The following is a 16,970-nucleotide window of genomic DNA, read 5'->3' as shown; positions in this document are numbered from 1 at the left end:
TGATACCGAAATTCTCTTCCATGCAAGACTCTCATTGTTGGAAACATTCTGCTAATGGGATTTTCACGACTCGATCAGTGTATATTTCGTTTCTTTGTGAGGATAATGGAGAGATGGAAAACCGATTCGAATCACAAACTTTAACAAAAGAAAAAGAAAACAATCTTTTCTCAATCCTATTCTCTCACCAAAATCCCTTTATCTTTGATCAACCTATCCCTTGACTCCTTGTCTTGTCTCAATCAAGGTAAACCGGCCGATTATTTCTGCTTTCTTTCAAACATTACATAAACAATATTTGTATCAAATATTTATTCGCATTCGATCTCAAATCCGAATAATATAGGTCCAACGAATAAACTTGATGTCCCAATTTACTCATACAGGACCAAGTTGGTTGAGATGTTACAAAAAGGTCCTCAATCTGCTTTATTTTTTAAAAATGAAACCCTATGCTCCAAGCTTCTATATTGATTACTCTGCATTAAATTCAACCTACCAGGCCCAACTTGTATCCCCACAGAGCTCCAAAATCTGATTGTACACTCGAAATTGATGGCTCTTGTAGGGGACCCATTAAATGCTAAAATGCAATATTTTCTTTGTATTTCAGACCCAATAAATGTATGGCTCTTTTATTATGACATATTTATATTTAATTCCAACTTAAATGGTATTTATTTCATATGTGTATAGAGTTGGTACGTGACTAGATTTCCTATAAAATTTGGTAAAATTGCTATTTTTTGGAACTAATGCCAATGAATGTGTAATCTGATGAGACTAGCATCTTTACTATTTAAGGCATCAGTAAAATTACATTTAAAAGTCATAATGAGCTATACTTATGATCATTTAATTATGAAAAGATTTTAATATGATTATTAATTTTAAATTTTAAGTGAATGTGAATTTAGTTTTTGATCCACCTGAACTTGATTTGATAATTATAGTCCTCTATCCACACTTGACCTAGATTTATGAGGGCTCCACCTGACTCAAAATGTGACAAATTTTTTGAGGTACAAACATACATTCAATCTGCTTCGATATGACGCATATAATTATTTTTGTTAAATAAAATAAAAATCTAACTAAAAATAATAATATAAAGATGAGTATTAATATAATTATTCCTAAATATATAACTAATAACTTGAAACTGGTCGGAAACTCGGGGGGAAGAAGCTGATCATCGAGGTCGACAACAAGGTCTGGGAAACCTGCAATATGCTCTGATCGGACGGATTTGGAAGCAACAGTATGTTACTACATAGCTGGAATGATTTGGAAAGACTGGGAGATTGAAGCAACGCACATTTTTCGAGAGGAAAACATAGTTGCCGACGGAAGGACCAAACTGTTCCGGGACACAGAAACAAGAAGCTGTAGAATGGACACACCTCCAGAAGCAGTCTATAACTTCTCGTTACAGGAAAAGGTGATAGAGTAGGTTGGTATAGTAGTTGAGTTTGTTTTCTTCATTTACCGAAAAAAATAATATTATGTAGGGTTACGATGCAATTTTCTTAATAAATCACCGGTGATCGATATATTTATCGATCTAACACCGATTATATTATATTTCTCGATCTAACACCCGTAACAGTAAAGTGCGTCTCCTGAACCGCGCTATACGCTGATTTAGCTCTACGTGGATATAACGCGCGCCCTTCCCCGCGATATACGGTGATCTGGCGCCACGTGAGTATAGCGCGCCCCTAATCCACGCTATACCTAGATATCTGACACGTGAGTATATCCCAACCTTTCACGTCCCTATCCTCACTATAAATACACTCATCCTCAATCACTTTTATCACACTAAATTCTCTCAAATTCTCTAAATTTCTCTTAAATACACTATCTTTTTAAGGTATATTTTATAATATTTGTACTATTATGTATTTACTTTATTTAATATTTTATTAATATAATTCTTTTGCAGATATATAATGGAAGACAGTCTACTTTACTCGGATGGAAATCATATATCTCTACACTTTACTGATACGGTAACATTTTAATGTTTTAATTTAATTTAAATTATTAGTAATATTTAGTTGATTTATTTAATGCATGATTATTATATAAAGAATTAAATATCTCGACACTTTGCTGATACGGTAACATTTTAACGTTTTAATTTAATTTAAATTATTAGTAATAATTAGTTGATTTATTTAATGCATGATTATTAAATTAAGAATTAAATATCTCGACACTTTGCTGATACGGTAATATTTTTAACGTTTTAATTTAATTTAAATTATTATTAATAATTAGTTGATTTATTTAATGCATGATTATTAGAGTAAGAATTAATTTTTGTAATTATTTATTTTTAGGAGAAGGACCGTGTATTAGATCCTTTTATTAGGAATCTTAAGTTAGTGATACCCAGCCGTGTCTTGCTGTATTTAGTAGAGGCTAGATTCAGTTACATAGGTAGATATCAGGGTCACTGTAAGATAGAGTCATACCTGATTTCTGCCTTAGTAGAGCGATGGAGGCCAGAGACCCATACATTCCATCTTCTGTGCGGAGAGTGCACGATTACGCTTGAGAATGTTTCTATGCACCTGGGGCTTCCGGTGGATGGAGATGTGATATCGGGGATAACTTCCGGTTCTTGGACTACTTTGTGTCGGGATAGTCTAGGATGTGTCCCGGAAAATTTTACCGAAGGTAGGATACCGTTAAATTGGTTAGATGCCAATATTCGGGAGTTGAGCGCAGACGCCTCTGAGGATGAGGTTAAGATGTATGTACGGGCATGCATACTGTAGTTGATAGGAGGGTTGCTGATGCCGGACAAATCGCGCAACCTAGTTCACTGCATGTGGTTGCGACATCTTAGCGACTTTCGTCTCGCCGGATCATTCAATTAGGGCTCGGCAGTTTTGCCTTAGTACAGGGATATTATTCTGCTACTTCCAACATGAATCTTCATCGAAATCTTCGTTATCAGCTCCTCAAGAGTTATGTTTCTCTTTAATGATATTTTAACATACTCATTTGATACGAAAACAACGCCGATTTCATCTTCTCGAATTTCACCATTGTAATAAACAATAGCTGAAAATCGCGCCATTATTTGAGTTTAAAAGTGAGGTAATATTATATCTGCAAAAAAAATAACTTAAACAAACCTGATTAAATAAATTATATATGAACGAAAATATAACACAAAATTTTTTTACACATCAACGTAAATAATTTAAATAATATAATTTTTATATTATTACCTGCACCGCAAAACTATTTCGACGTATGCTCCCGCTTTTCAATTTTACAAACATAAAAATTAATTAAAAATAATTATTATAATATTTTTTCAAATAATGATAATAAACAATAAGTATAATTAAAAAATTATAACAAAATTACCTTATAACGAAAAATCGCACGAACTTCTAAATCAAATATAAGAAGATTGTCAGAATTATTACCCGTTGACGGAATTATTGTATTAATTTATAAGAGATGAGAGATGCGAGGAGATGTGAGGAGAGATGCGAGAAGATGTGAGGAGAGATGCGAGAACCGATATTTATAAACATATAAGGCGCGATATCTGCACCGCGTTATATGTAATTATTATATAGCGCGGATCAGGGACCGCGTTAAATATAATTTTGGTACGGCGTATAGCGTGGCCCCTGATCCGCGCTATACCCCTACGTGGCGTATAGCGCAGAGCAGGGGGCGCGTTATACCCCACGTGTAACCCAGTCAGCGTATAGCGCGGTACATGGGGCGCACTATACTCCACGTGACGTCAAATCAACATATAATGCGGTTCAAGTGGCGCGCTTTAGTGCTACGGGTGTTAGATCGAGAAATATAATCTAACCGGTGTTAGATCGATATATATATATCGATCACCGATGATTTTTGAGAAAAATCGTCGGGTTACGATGGCTCAGAATTTTTTTTTATCTTAAATTAGAATCTCACTTTATTTAACCTTATCCACCTTGATATGTCTAAATTGAAACTTAATTTATTTTAATAAAAATTAACTCGATTACATTGAACCCATCGAATTCGAATCAAATATTCATATTTAATCTAGATCAATTGACACTAATTATTAACATTTAATGAATAAAGTGATATAATTGTTAAAAAATTAATATAATTATATATTTTATTACATATTCTATCGATTTAATCATATTTTTAATTTAATTTAATAGTGACACGATAATAGAGGAGTGGAGAATCAAACATGGCCGGCTTGAGAATTCAATACACATCCAAACATTGAGTCTAAACCATTATATGGTCTATATATTCGTATATTTAATTTCCTTTTTAATTTTATATTTTTATGATTATTAAATGAGTAAAAATAAATTGTTAAAATTATTTTATTATTTTTAGTGAATATTTTTTATATTTATTATTATTAATCTCAACTGATTATTTTTTCTCATCCAATAATCTAAAAAAATATAAAATTAAAAGGTTTTATAAAATATGAACGAATCATACCTCTCATATATATATTAGAAATCCACTTACGTCGATAAAATTTTTTACAATCAATATTTTAACAACTTATTCATTGAATTTTATCTAAAAACTTTTTAACCATTGCACGAACCCAATGACATCGATGATAAATGAATTATTGTTATTCTTTAATATTTTGAGTTCGAGCATCAACAATGTAAGGATAAAAGCATTCAATAACAAATGATTATGGATTATCTTTAAACTGATATTACCTTGTACTTATCCATATTTATATAAAAAAATATCCCCAAAAGTTTAAAAGTTTGAACCTAAAATTGAATGTTAAATTTCGAAACCCGGAGTTATAATTTCATCATTGGTTTATTTATAATTTTGCGAAATTTAAAGAACTTGTACAGGAATGTAACCATTTTAGGGTGGTTAAAGGCCCCTAGCGCCGCCCCTGCTTCTGCCATACCCTACTAACCTATTTGATATTTTTTTTGGATGTTTTAATTTTGATAAGAAAATTAAGGGTTTTATTTGATTTTGATTTATTGTAATGTTTGAGGATATTTGATCTGAAAGTTTTGATATTTTATTATAACGTTGGGCCTAATTTTAAATTATATTTTTCTAATAATCACAATTGAATTTTATTAATAAAAATAAAATAATGAATTGAAATTACAATATACCCAAGTATAGAGAAAAAAATGAGGATAACAATCACAAAAAACTCATAAAAAATTATTGACTCTGTCAAACGAGACGCTTTACGAAATGATAAAGGAGTGATGAGCAAATCAAATTATTTGACAGGATATTTTGCTACGCAACACTAATTATATAGAAAACAATCTTTTACCAAAGAGGGGATCTAACTATACATGACTATCAACAAACCAATAAAAAAATAAACGTCGTTTGGGCGAGCATCAAAATGACTGCAAAAGTATGCGAAAAACGTAACAAAAACCATAAGGATCCTGACACAAGAGCAAAAAAAAAATATGTTACAAGGATAGAGACTTTTGTTCATAATTGAAGAAAAAACAAAGCACATAATATGGGAAAAAAAGAATTAATAATAACTTACAGTCGACAACTAACATTAAGAATAATACCATCGTCGACTAAACAAAATCTAAAGAGAAAGAGAAAGACAACACAAAAGTACAGAGATAACTTAGATTAGAAAAAGGAAAAAAACGAGTTGAGTTTGAATGTTATTCCTTATTATTTTTAAATGTGAATGAATTTTAAAATATATAAATCTCATACATAAATTTAGTCAGAATACATGAACTTGATCTGATTGGGAGACTGATGCAATTTCAGAAGAGAATTTTACCAGAAAACCATGTGAATCAGTAGAGAATTTGGTACATGCATTTCGAATGGTGTTTCCTTCACCTGCTTGCCTTTCACACAATACCAGCATGACCTGCTCTCCTCGTGATTAGTGATATCGTATCGGTGTATTTACATAGACGGAGTAAAGAACGAATATTGAATGAAATTAAATTATCAAACTTTAAATATATAAAAATTATGAAATATTTAAACTCGAAATTTAATTGTCACAGCTTGCTGAACTCCTTTATAAGCTCCCCTAACTCAGCTTCAATGATGAGGAGCACATGCTAAAGCTTCGACAAAAACCATCGTTTTTGCCAACCGTTACAATCACGAGTCTCACCGGCAGCCAGAACATGACCCGAGCTTGATTTCATTGCACCATCCGTGTTGAGTGTTTACCCATTTCCAGTGGCACCACTGTGTACCATCCTTGTAAAAAAAAATGCACAATTTGTACGTTTCAAAGTGATTTTTTTTTGGTACTTTTTAAAAGTGCAAATGATATTAGAATTTCGTGCTCAAAAAAAATTAAAAGAGCTCAAAATAGATGTCTAATCCGATCAGTTTAAGTCCATAACAAAAATTCAGTTTTTAATTTGGAACATATCAGAATATAGAAGACCAAAATATCTCAAATTTACATTAATTAGATTTGAAGACTAAAATTTGATGAATGGTTAAATTACCGCTAGGTTATGCAAATATCACTATCTTCTCTTCTTATCATATGTTATGTTTGCGAGGTGACCAATACATTTATTTTGATTATTGTTAATCAGTTTGATTTTAAGCAAAATTTTCAGAAAATATTTATTGATTCGTTCATGAAATTAATGTTACGTTCTATGCTCTTTAAGTATTTAAAATTAAATATAAGATGTTACATTTAATGATATCATAAATTTTTTACTTTAATAAAAAACAACTTTGAACAAAGTTATCAATATCTTAAAATTCATTATAATTCATTGAATATTTTTTAATTTGGGATAAGTCATTACTTTTCTCTTTAACAATATTTTTAAATTTTACAGAAAAAAAAAATTAAATTTCACTTAGAGAATACTAAAATCATTAAAAAAGAAAAAGAAAAATAAAGGAGTGATTGGATGGGTTAACGAGAAAAAGGAAGCAGAAGCAGCCGAAGAACGTGGGTGTTTTCGCCTTATACATAAATATACAGATTCTTTTTCTTCCTTCTTCCATCGTAAAAACTCCATTAAAAGTTTTCATTTTTAAAGAAAAATCCAACGGTTTTGATAAACCCAAAACCAATTTTTTATATAGCAAAAAAAATAAAATATTCCCAATTTCCATTTTCTTTTTGTTCTCCATCGTCCGATCATCTTTCCTTCATTCTCCAAATAATAACAAGTATTACTAACAATTTCTACCAATCCCCTCCTCTCGCGCGCCAACTTAAAAGAAGAGTGTCATTTCTCTTCTTTGCTTCTTAGTTTTTGCTCATCAGGTTACCTCATCTCTCATTTACACTGTATATATAATGTTTTTTTATGATTGTATGTATGTATATATGCTTTGGGTGTGTTTATTTAAGCATGTGTGTATCTGGGTTTCACTTTGTTTGTTAAAATGTATATAAATAATTTTTGGGTACTTTTGTGTTTTGGTTTTGGTTTTTTGCTTTTTCCCCCCTTAGTGATCTAGGTCTTCAGGGGACATGGCGGATGATATGACAAGGGGACCAACGAGTCCAGCAGGAGGGAGCCATGAGAGTGGAGGGGAGCAGAGTAGTTCTCTCTCAAACGTGAGGGAACAAGATCGTTACCTCCCAATTGCTAATATAAGCAGAATCATGAAGAAAGCATTGCCTACTAATGGCAAAATTGCAAAGGATGCTAAAGATACTGTTCAAGAATGTGTTTCTGAGTTCATCAGCTTCATCACTAGCGAGTACGTATACTCTTAATCTGGGATTTTGTTGATAGTCGTTTTGGGAACTTTTGTTGTTCTTTTTTCCTTTTCCCTACTTTTTCTGGACTTGGGAGTTCTATTTTGGATGTAGAATTCTTGTTGGTGCAGTGGTGCTTGAAAAGTTGTAAGCTTTACTTGGTATTATTTTTTCTTACGGGGTGGTAAAGATTTTTTAGGGACTTGATATGCAGTATAGAAGAGGAAAGTAGGCATTTCTGTTGTGGATTGCAACATATTGATACTTTCTTTCAGGAATTTTGGTGGAAGTTGGAAGTGGCTTCACTGGAGTTTGTTTTACTTTCTAGTGGTAAAAGTTTACAATTTGAGGGATGTTGGTTTCAGTGTTTGATAAAATATAGATCCTAATGTTTTTCTGAGTCACTTTTTAAATCAACTATAGAAGCCAAATGTTGTTTCATATTGGTACTTATTTTAATGTTGCTTCTATGAATTGTAAATTGGGGATATGATTTTGAGACTTTGGCTGTTGTTTCTGACATATGCTGATTGTCTGCTTCTCAGAAAAGCTGGAAGTTTGACTGATGCTTTTTTACTTTTGAATGGTGAAGGTTTGGCTTATGAACAATGCACTTTCATATAAAAAACTTGGGTCCTTGTGTTTTTACTTTTTTAATCCAACCTTTAATGATATTTGTGATTTACCTTATGGTTTACATGAGAAGCAGAGTGTTCAATTTGTTGTGACTGGTGTGAAAGATATGCCTGTTTAATGATTGATTTCTTTGTTGGAATTCAGGTTTAGTTTTGTGAAATGATTTGGGATGTTTGTTTGTGCAGGGCTAGCGATAAATGTCAGAAAGAGAAGAGGAAGACAATCAATGGTGATGATCTGTTGTGGGCGATGACAACATTAGGCTTTGAGGACTATATTGAGCCACTTAAAATATATCTGGCCAGGTACAGGGAGGTAAGTGGAGCTTTAACTTGGTACCAATTTGATTATTTACATCACTTTGCTCAATCGAAATGTTTGGATATTTCATTGCATACAACTAAATAATATATAAGGCTCAAACTGACATGATTTAGGAGTGCAAACTTGGTGCTTTGTTCTATTTAATCTGATTATTTCTTTCTTTCTTTTTTGGCCTCGTTCTTGGGGCTGATGTTATTGGAATGATCATGATGCACAGTTGGAGGTAATTATACTCTCTTGTTCGTTACTAATATATATATATATATTGCTTGTAGTTTGTATCTTTTGATAGTGCCTCCTCTTTTAACTGCGAACTTTGTAAACTGGCAGGGTGATGCTAAGGGATCTGCTAGGGGTGGTGAAGGGCCTCTTAGAAGGGATGGAGTTCTTGCTGTCCAAAATCCACAGGTGAAACAATGATATTTACTCTAGATTTTTGATCTTGGAGTGAATTTTGTGTACTTTGCTCTCTTTTCTTTGTTCTTTCGAACATTCCGTAATATACTTGACTGAATTACCATGTTATTGTTCTGCATTGGCGGTGAAAAAATCCTGCAGTTTCCTATCCAGGGGTCATTGAACTATATTAATTCCCAAGTAATTCTCGATCTCTTTCTCACACATATCTGGCTTTTTGTTATTAATCTTGCAAGTATAATTTGCACAAATTCTTGAAAAATGAGGTGTTGAATTAGTAAAGCTTTGCACATCACGGTATGTCACTTTGCCTATCATACTATGCTTTCTGGGTAACATTTTTCACCAATGAGGTCAGGATTCTTCAATATTCGAGGATGAATGATTGGATTATATTATAATTTTCACGGAGATATTGATTGATTGGAGAACCACCTCTATGCATATGATAGATTATCTTCACTTTTACTTGTCTCTCAACTTGTGATTCGGGACAAAAAAGTTCACCCGGAGTCGTTTTTAGCAAAGGTCTAGCCGAACCAACCCATATGCTTGAAAACACCCGAATCAATCATATGTTGCAAGGATTATTATCTGGCGGTGGAAAAAAATATTTCACAAGAGGGGCTGTATCGATATCATATGTTGTATTTAGAGTTTATGGTCATTCAAATATGTCAAATGGCATATATTTCACCTGCATGTTTTTATGTCGATGCGTTAGGTATAGAAGCAGGCTAGCTATACTCTCCACCATCATATACCCACGCTGGTTGCAGTAATTAATAACATTACAGGATTGTCGGATGGATCACCGAAACTTTTATTACAATGATTCGAATTTCTTAAACGTTGCAGGCACAAGGACATCATATGATCGTTCCCTCGATGCAAGGCAACCAGTAGCTGATCCAAGCTCCCTCTACCACTTTCACAAGTGTATTAGGGCTGGTTACATTGTTTAAACTCAAAACTCTTTTAGGATCTTCATTTTGGACTAATCTTGATTATGCAAAGCTACACCACCTTGGGGACTATTTAGGTTAGCTTGTTCCAAGGTGATATTGAAATAGATGATATATCCTTCTACTGTCCATATTGCATCCATTTCGTATCGTTTTTTGTGCGATTGTTATATTTCAATAGATTTCGAAACATTCGTATTATATTGTGTATGTGGTGTTATCATTCCGACTCTTTGGATTGATACATGGGATATTCAGCAGCTGTGGTGCTGACGATCCCGACCACCAACTATGGGGCTGCAACATAAAGTGGAGCCTCCACATCCCTCAAATGTGCACACATCAAGATGGTGCTGTTTCTTCCATTACATGTTCGCAATCATGTAATCGTACCGATCTCGATCCGGAATTCTTGATTTAACGTTATAATTACATCATAAACGCTACTGACCACCGAACAATCTAGGCAGGACTGCCGTGTCTCAACCCTTGCAGTCGAAACCTTGTCATTAGCAACCTATAGCATGAACAATCTCATCGAATCCGGCCACACCTTATCATGTCTTGCTTGGCCCCTTCCCCAACTTGGTTTTCTGGCTGAACTGTCTCTCAATCTTCTCTCTCTGCTCTCTTTGATTCCCCTTTGGCTGCTGCCCACTCTCCTTCTCCCCTTAATCTTATGTAATTGATGATTGAATTTTAGTTCGATTGATATTATTATTGTTGGAACTAATACTACTGTAAAGCATTACATTAGCAATGACTAGTAAAGTCTACATCACAAGAAATGAAATATATTTACCGTGTCGTGGAGAACTAATGATTTAAAAGTGATTTTAGTTTCAATTGGAACCTCGTTCTCAAGATTAACATATAAACTTTCAGGTTCAGATATCCGATTAAGGACGATGGAACTCGAATGAAATTACTCTTTTTCGAAGGAAGAGAATTATGACAATAAATTAAAGATTACTTTTTAAATAAAAAATTGAAGGGGTAAAACTGCAAAAAGAAATGGACGTCCCAAAGGAGGGGTAGTTAGAGGCAAGAAGGACGATGGAACATTGTTTTAGGGCACTATGTCCTACAATACAGTGTCTTTCCCTTTGCCAACTCAGACCACCATCAACCCCTGTGTGACCCCTCATTCCTCATATATTTATTAATTTCTTCCCACGACACTTGGTGGTTGGCCACCCCATCATATTCCCATTAAACTACTTATTATTTTATACACCAACATTCATTATTATATAATTAGAGTATACCAGAGACTACTTAATTATGTTTAAATGATCGTTTTAGTTACTAAATTTTCTTAAGTTAGAAGATGACTATTAAACCTATCAAATTATTATAAAATGGTTAATAAATTTATTAAAATGTTATAAAATGTTCATTGAATTATCGAACTTTTATGCTTATTATAACGTTACAATGATAATTTTGTAATAATTTAATAAATTTAATGATATTTTATAATTTTTAAAAAGTTAATGACTAAAATGATTATTCGAATGTAGTTTATTGACCTTAGATGTACTTTACTCTTATTATATTTATAAACAGACAGAGGAATACAATGGCATTTGCTTGCTGCAAGACAGTTGGCCACGTTTCTTGTGTATCCATTTATCATTGGATTTGAAACTTTCTATGTATGTATGAATGGTGTCATGTAAACTTTCTATGTATATATTATGTATGTGTAAATAATGATCGTGGAAGTCCGTCGGTGTGTGGATGAACGTTCAATGATAGTGAGGATGGTTGTCGACGGCAATGGATTTGAGATGAAGAATTTTAGGGGTATTTGAGGTTTTTGTGAATTTTTAGGTTGTTTTGTGGAAAAAAAAATAGATAAAGTTAAGATTTTAAAAAATAAAAAATGATAATAAATTAAAAATTATGTCACGTGTCAAACAGTAGTTAATTGATTGATCGTTAACATATTTTTTTAACACTTGTGACATAATTGACCTTAAAATGATAATTTTGAAAAAGATAGACACATACTTTGATGAGAAAAAAACTTTAAGCACCTACAGTAAACAAAATATTAATTTGAGCACTTATTTTTTGATTGAGCCTTAAAAAGAATACAATGAGTATGTATAACAGTGTGGATTTGGTCTAAGTTTCAACTCGAACCGACTCAAAATTTTTAAAAGAAACCAAAACCATCACATCTTCAAATATGTTTTTAAAAAGAAAAATTTTAATAGAAAATTTCAAATTTCTTTATATTTTAGATATTGTCTTTATATTTTTTTATTGAAAATATGTTTTCACCCCTAAAATTTTATGAGTTTGTCTCCTAACATAACATAAAATTTTATTTCTGTCCCTGATTAAGGAGGAATCAAAACCTGGTCAATTTATGATTTTTTGGTCAGTAGTTAGGATTAAAATCTTATAATTATCAAATTATCTTTAAAAGTAATTATATAAATCAAATCCATTAATTGAAGGATAATGAGCATTCAAACCCATATCTTTATTATTATTATTATTATTATTATTATTATTGGGTCGTTAAAGTATTAATAGTTGGATGTTGTGACAATTTGATGTTAATGTGTGTTGATGTGGAAGTGAGACAAATAAATTTTATTCTATTTCATCATTTTTTATCAAAATTATGATTTATTAAATCATTTTTTAATCATTTTTAGAAATCATCATAGTCTGATGTCTTTTAAGATCACCCCAAATACTGATGAACGATTATTACATTATATTGTTCTATCATTTTATTAATTTAATTTTTCTGAAATTCTCTTCAAAATTCATTATTTTTTTAAATAAATATTTTGAATTTTTTATTTGAGGTGTTTGTTCAAAAGTTCATATGGTAAGAATTGAGAAACCCTCTTTTGAGAAGACAAACAACAAAACTTAAAATTTGACACCACTAAGTGATCTTAGGAAAAGACCAGATCATTAGAATTTCAAAACTTTACATGGATTTTATCGAATATGAGCAAGAGCCGTGAAAAACCATTTCAAGAAGAAAAAAGCATAAACGATGAAATACAAACGTTTAGATATCAATCTTATCGTGAATGACAACTAGTGTCAGGCATAGAAAGAACAGGTGCCTTGGTCCATGTCAATTTGTTTTTTTAATGTTTAATTAATACTAAAAAATATATATTTCAAAGAAATAAATAAAATAATTTTTATCGGCCCCTTAATTGAACAAATTATATTTCTGAGAAATAAAAAAAATATTTTTACCCTTTAATAAATTCATAATTTTGCTCCTGGTGACATGCAATAATTGACCCGACAGTAAGAGGAGTGGATATTTTTTTTGTAGAAAAACGAAAAAGAAACGATCACATTATCACAGTGTCAACAATTAAATGACCTAATAATAAATAAAATAATATCAAAAGTTTAATGCTAAAATTAAAACATTTTAAAGTTCAATGATAAAAACCATATTCAAATTAAAGTTCACCTACTAACGAGATAAAAAAAATGAGATATTTTAAAGTATATAAATGGCCTGCAAATGGTTAATTTATGTGTAGACGTGCATGCAAATTTGATAAAACAGCGTGCTGAGAGCATCTAAATCCATCGTCCAAAACGACATCTCCTTGGGACTTCACGTTGCGTAACTCAAAATTCAGTTATCTTTGTGGGTCTCTTTTCGTTTTCTTCGCCGGCTTTTAGCTGTCTCTCCCTCTTTCTTCTACTACGCGCCACCCTCATCATGTCTCACGCGCCTCTCCTATGGTTTTCTTTCCTCTTTTGAATTTAATTTCGATCCACAAGATTACTATTATAACATTCAGAAGGACGTAAATTCAAATATATTTAAACGCGTATTAACTCTTGATATACAACTAATGTGAAGTTCGAGATATTTTTTTTATATATATTTTATCCTTTATGTTTAGAGTTTATGATTCTTACTCTTAACAACGTCATCTTAAGATTAAAATATGTATTTTCTTTTGAAATTCTCCATATTCATTTTACCATCAGTGTTAGGAGTTTATATCATTTTCAAATTTTGAACTTGATTTTTTTCCTCGAAAATATAATATAAGTAACGTATCTTATCATTATATTCAACATAAAATCAACCGGAATAGTAAATAAGATGTGTGATCACGTTGATAATGTAGTTATGTAGTCATAAGCACAGAGTCTCTCTGTCTTGCCTATCTGTCTCCTTTTGTTTTTCTTCATCTCTTCCTCTTCCTTAAATTTTCCCTTTCCCTCCTCATTTCCTTCTTGGGTCTCTCTATCCAAACACCTTATTTTTCTCAATTTCCTCAATTAAGTCTTTATTATTTTGGGAAAGGAAATCATCATCGGTTTTCTTATTCTGCTTTCTTTTCTCGTCGTTGCTAAACGCCATGACTATGAGTAACAGTATTGGGCAATTAGGTGACACAACTTTAACCAAAGTTTTCGTTGGCGGCTTAGCTTGGGAGACTCCCGGAGATGCCATGAAAGAGCACTTCGAGAAGTACGGTGAGATCCTTGAAGCCGTCATTATTTCCGATAAACTCACCGGCAGATCCAAGGGTTATGGATTCGTAAGTTCCTTTTTTAATCAAATGCTTCCGGTGTCAGCTGATTCGTTTCTGGATTTTCTTAAAGTTTTTTTGGGGGAAATTTTTAGGTTACATTTAAGGATGCTGAAGCAGCTAAGCAAGCTTGTGAGGATCCGAACCCTATCATCAACGGCCGCCGCGCCAACTGCAACCTCGCCTCTCTTTGTGCTCGCCGCCCGAGGTCCACCTCGGGCTCCGCTGCTCATCCACCACAACAAGGTATTTACGTATTTTTTTATTTTGAAGAGAGAAAAAATGGTGTAATGGCATTTTTGTGAATATAAGCATCATGGGGGTCTAATATATGGGTTTTGATCGAATTAAATTGAAGGATCAAACGTTGGACCGAGGGCCACGTCAGCTGCACCTGCTAATCACTTGCAGTGGTATTACCCAGCAGTGGGGACACCGGCGTCACACTTTCATCATCATCAAGCCGTTCCTTTCTATAGGTATTTTATTTCTTTCGATTTTTATTGAAGTTGTATGGTATAAAATGTAGACATCGTCGTATCTTATAATTGTCTCTGCTCACTTGTTTCAGTTACTCTCCCACGTACATTGCCACTGATATGAGCTACAATCATGTAAGTGATTATCTTTTTCCTTTCTTTTTCTTTGGGTCAAGTACATCAATGGTCATAGAATTATACTCTAATGATCGTTTTGTTTACTGGATTTTTAAAGTTTATAAAATAATTATTAAATTTATCAAACAAACTGTTACAAAATGGTTATTAAATCCATTAAACTTTTATGTTAATTATGACGTCTCAATAATCATCTTATAATAGTTCGACAAATTTAATGATCATTTTATAACTTTTGAAAGTTTAATTATCAAAACAACTATTTGAACATAATTTAATAACCTTTGGTATATTTACCCATTTTTTTTCTTTTTTTCTCACCTATGTAATAGTAGTATATGATAAGAATTTCAATTAGATCTTTAGTTCCAATTGAATAGGGTAAATATACTATTTGGCACCTAAAGTTATTCTTAGGCTTTAAATTTGTACTTGTGTTATATTTTACTTCAAATCGTTACTTGAACTTAATTCAGGGTTCGAATTGGTATTTATATTTTTTTTCTTTCCAAATCGATACTTAAACTTGGCTTTCATCGAACATGTTGATACCTAAACTCGGTTTTTGTCATTACATTATGGTACCTTCAACTGTGAATATAACATAAAATATAAAAATGTGTGGTATAAGCTAAATTTAGAGATCGATTTAGAAAAAAAGAGTATATGTATCAATTTAATCCTTGAAATTAAGTTGAGATATATAATAATGTATATTGAAAGGATGAACTCAACTTCTAATGGTACAATTTTTGAAGAAATAAATTTCTAATACTTCATATGTTTATATGAAGCAACAGAAGCTAAGCTACAATGGAGGATCCTACATGAATGGACATTTCTCCCAAGTGTATCCAGCAGGGCAGGCTATTGCAGGTGCAAACACATTGATGCCAATGTACCCATTCTACCATTATCATCAATCACAAACAATGGGGTTACCGGCATCAGCCACACACATCTTCTCCTCAACAACGGCTGGGCCCATCACCACAATTCCAACCGCCGCCGCCATCATCTCTAAACCTGCTGCTGCTATTGCTCCTAATTCAGGTAACAATCCATTGGTACTTCATGATGGTCACTCTCATGGTAACATGCTCACCTCCTTCACATTATAATTAATGTTTTATGTCTAAATGTGGTCTGATGAAATGAATCATGGTGTCACGTGAGCCCCTGTTTGATTTTGGATTTGGGTCCACTGCCAACTGGTTCTTTCAGGAAACCATGTGCTGGGGGTTGGGATTGATCCACTAGGTTTAATATGCAACTATTTGTTTTTAAAAAAGAAAAGGATGAATGATTACATTATAAACCCTAAATTGAATTAATTAAATCTTTTAATGATATTATTATCAAGTAGTAATACATAATAGTTCTGTTTAAGAATAGGTATGTGAATCAGATACGACCTGTTTTATAGAGTTGAATTTTTTTATTAAAAAGATATTTTTATCAAATTGTATTAGTTGGAAAATCAACTGGACCCATGCCCATCTATATTATTTTTAGGTAAAAAATAAGACAATAGAAGAACTGATAATAAAAAGACAGTTTGCTTTGCTGTGGAATAGGTACAGTTGGAAGAGGTGAAAGCTTGAAGAAGATTGGCTAAAGGGGGAACCTTTGGAAGTTGGAAAAGCTGCTCAGATCAACGTGATATATTATATGATCTGTAATTTCCAATATATATCAATATTTTATGAAACCCCCCAAAAAT

General features: G+C 32.4%; 2 protein-coding genes across 4 annotated transcripts; both read left to right on the top strand.

The window, feature by feature from the left end:
• Positions 1-7,148: 7,148 nt before the first annotated feature.
• LOC120213259 (nuclear transcription factor Y subunit B-1-like) lies at positions 7,149-10,209 on the top strand. Its single transcript, XM_039211421.1, has 7 exons — positions 7,149-7,297; positions 7,487-7,740; positions 8,560-8,689; positions 8,916-8,921; positions 9,029-9,106; positions 9,257-9,295; positions 9,974-10,209. Exons 2-7 carry the CDS (start codon positions 7,508-7,510, stop codon positions 10,019-10,021), a joined length of 534 nt encoding a protein of 177 aa, XP_039067352.1. The 5' UTR covers positions 7,149-7,297; positions 7,487-7,507; the 3' UTR covers positions 10,022-10,209.
• A 4,188-nt stretch (positions 10,210-14,397) lies between these two features.
• Positions 14,398-16,890, top strand: LOC120213255 (probable RNA-binding protein ARP1). Of its 3 annotated transcripts, none has more exons than XM_039211414.1 (6): positions 14,398-14,639; positions 14,726-14,876; positions 14,989-15,109; positions 15,202-15,244; positions 16,048-16,300; positions 16,825-16,890. In XM_039211414.1, the coding sequence occupies exons 1-6, from the start codon at positions 14,457-14,459 to the stop codon at positions 16,863-16,865; spliced, it is 792 nt and encodes a 263-aa protein (XP_039067345.1). In that variant the 5' UTR covers positions 14,398-14,456; the 3' UTR covers positions 16,866-16,890. The 3 variants fall into 3 exon arrangements, with proteins under 3 accessions (XP_039067345.1, XP_039067346.1, XP_039067347.1); XM_039211415.1 differs by having other exon boundaries at positions 14,402-14,639; positions 16,831-16,871; XM_039211416.1 differs by having other exon boundaries at positions 14,405-14,639; positions 16,805-16,876.
• Positions 16,891-16,970: the final 80 nt, after the last annotated feature.

This window comes from Hibiscus syriacus, unplaced genomic scaffold (assembly GCF_006381635.1).
Source record: "Hibiscus syriacus cultivar Baekdansim isolate YM2019G1 unplaced genomic scaffold, ASM638163v2 tig00110020_pilon, whole genome shotgun sequence".
Taxonomy (NCBI): domain Eukaryota; kingdom Viridiplantae; phylum Streptophyta; class Magnoliopsida; order Malvales; family Malvaceae; genus Hibiscus; species Hibiscus syriacus.
This window is presented reverse-complemented; position numbering and strand designations above follow the sequence as displayed.

Bases quoted from the DNA above. Each gene is read 5' to 3' on its own strand.
- LOC120213259 (XM_039211421.1), top strand. From the start codon at position 7,508: ATGGCGGATGATATGACAAGGGGACCAACGAGTCCAGCAGGAGGGAGC. The intron at 9,107-9,256 runs GTGAAACAATGA...AAAATCCTGCAG, and splicing joins TTGCTGTCCAAAATCCACAG to TTTCCTATCCAGGGGTCATT. The intron at 9,296-9,973 runs GTAATTCTCGAT...TAAACGTTGCAG, and splicing joins TGAACTATATTAATTCCCAA to GCACAAGGACATCATATGAT.
- LOC120213255 (XM_039211414.1), top strand. From the start codon at position 14,457: ATGACTATGAGTAACAGTATTGGGCAATTAGGTGACACAACTTTAACC. The intron at 14,877-14,988 runs GTATTTACGTAT...ATTAAATTGAAG, and splicing joins TGCTCATCCACCACAACAAG to GATCAAACGTTGGACCGAGG. The intron at 16,301-16,824 runs GTAACAATCCAT...GCTGTGGAATAG, and splicing joins TGCTATTGCTCCTAATTCAG to GTACAGTTGGAAGAGGTGAA.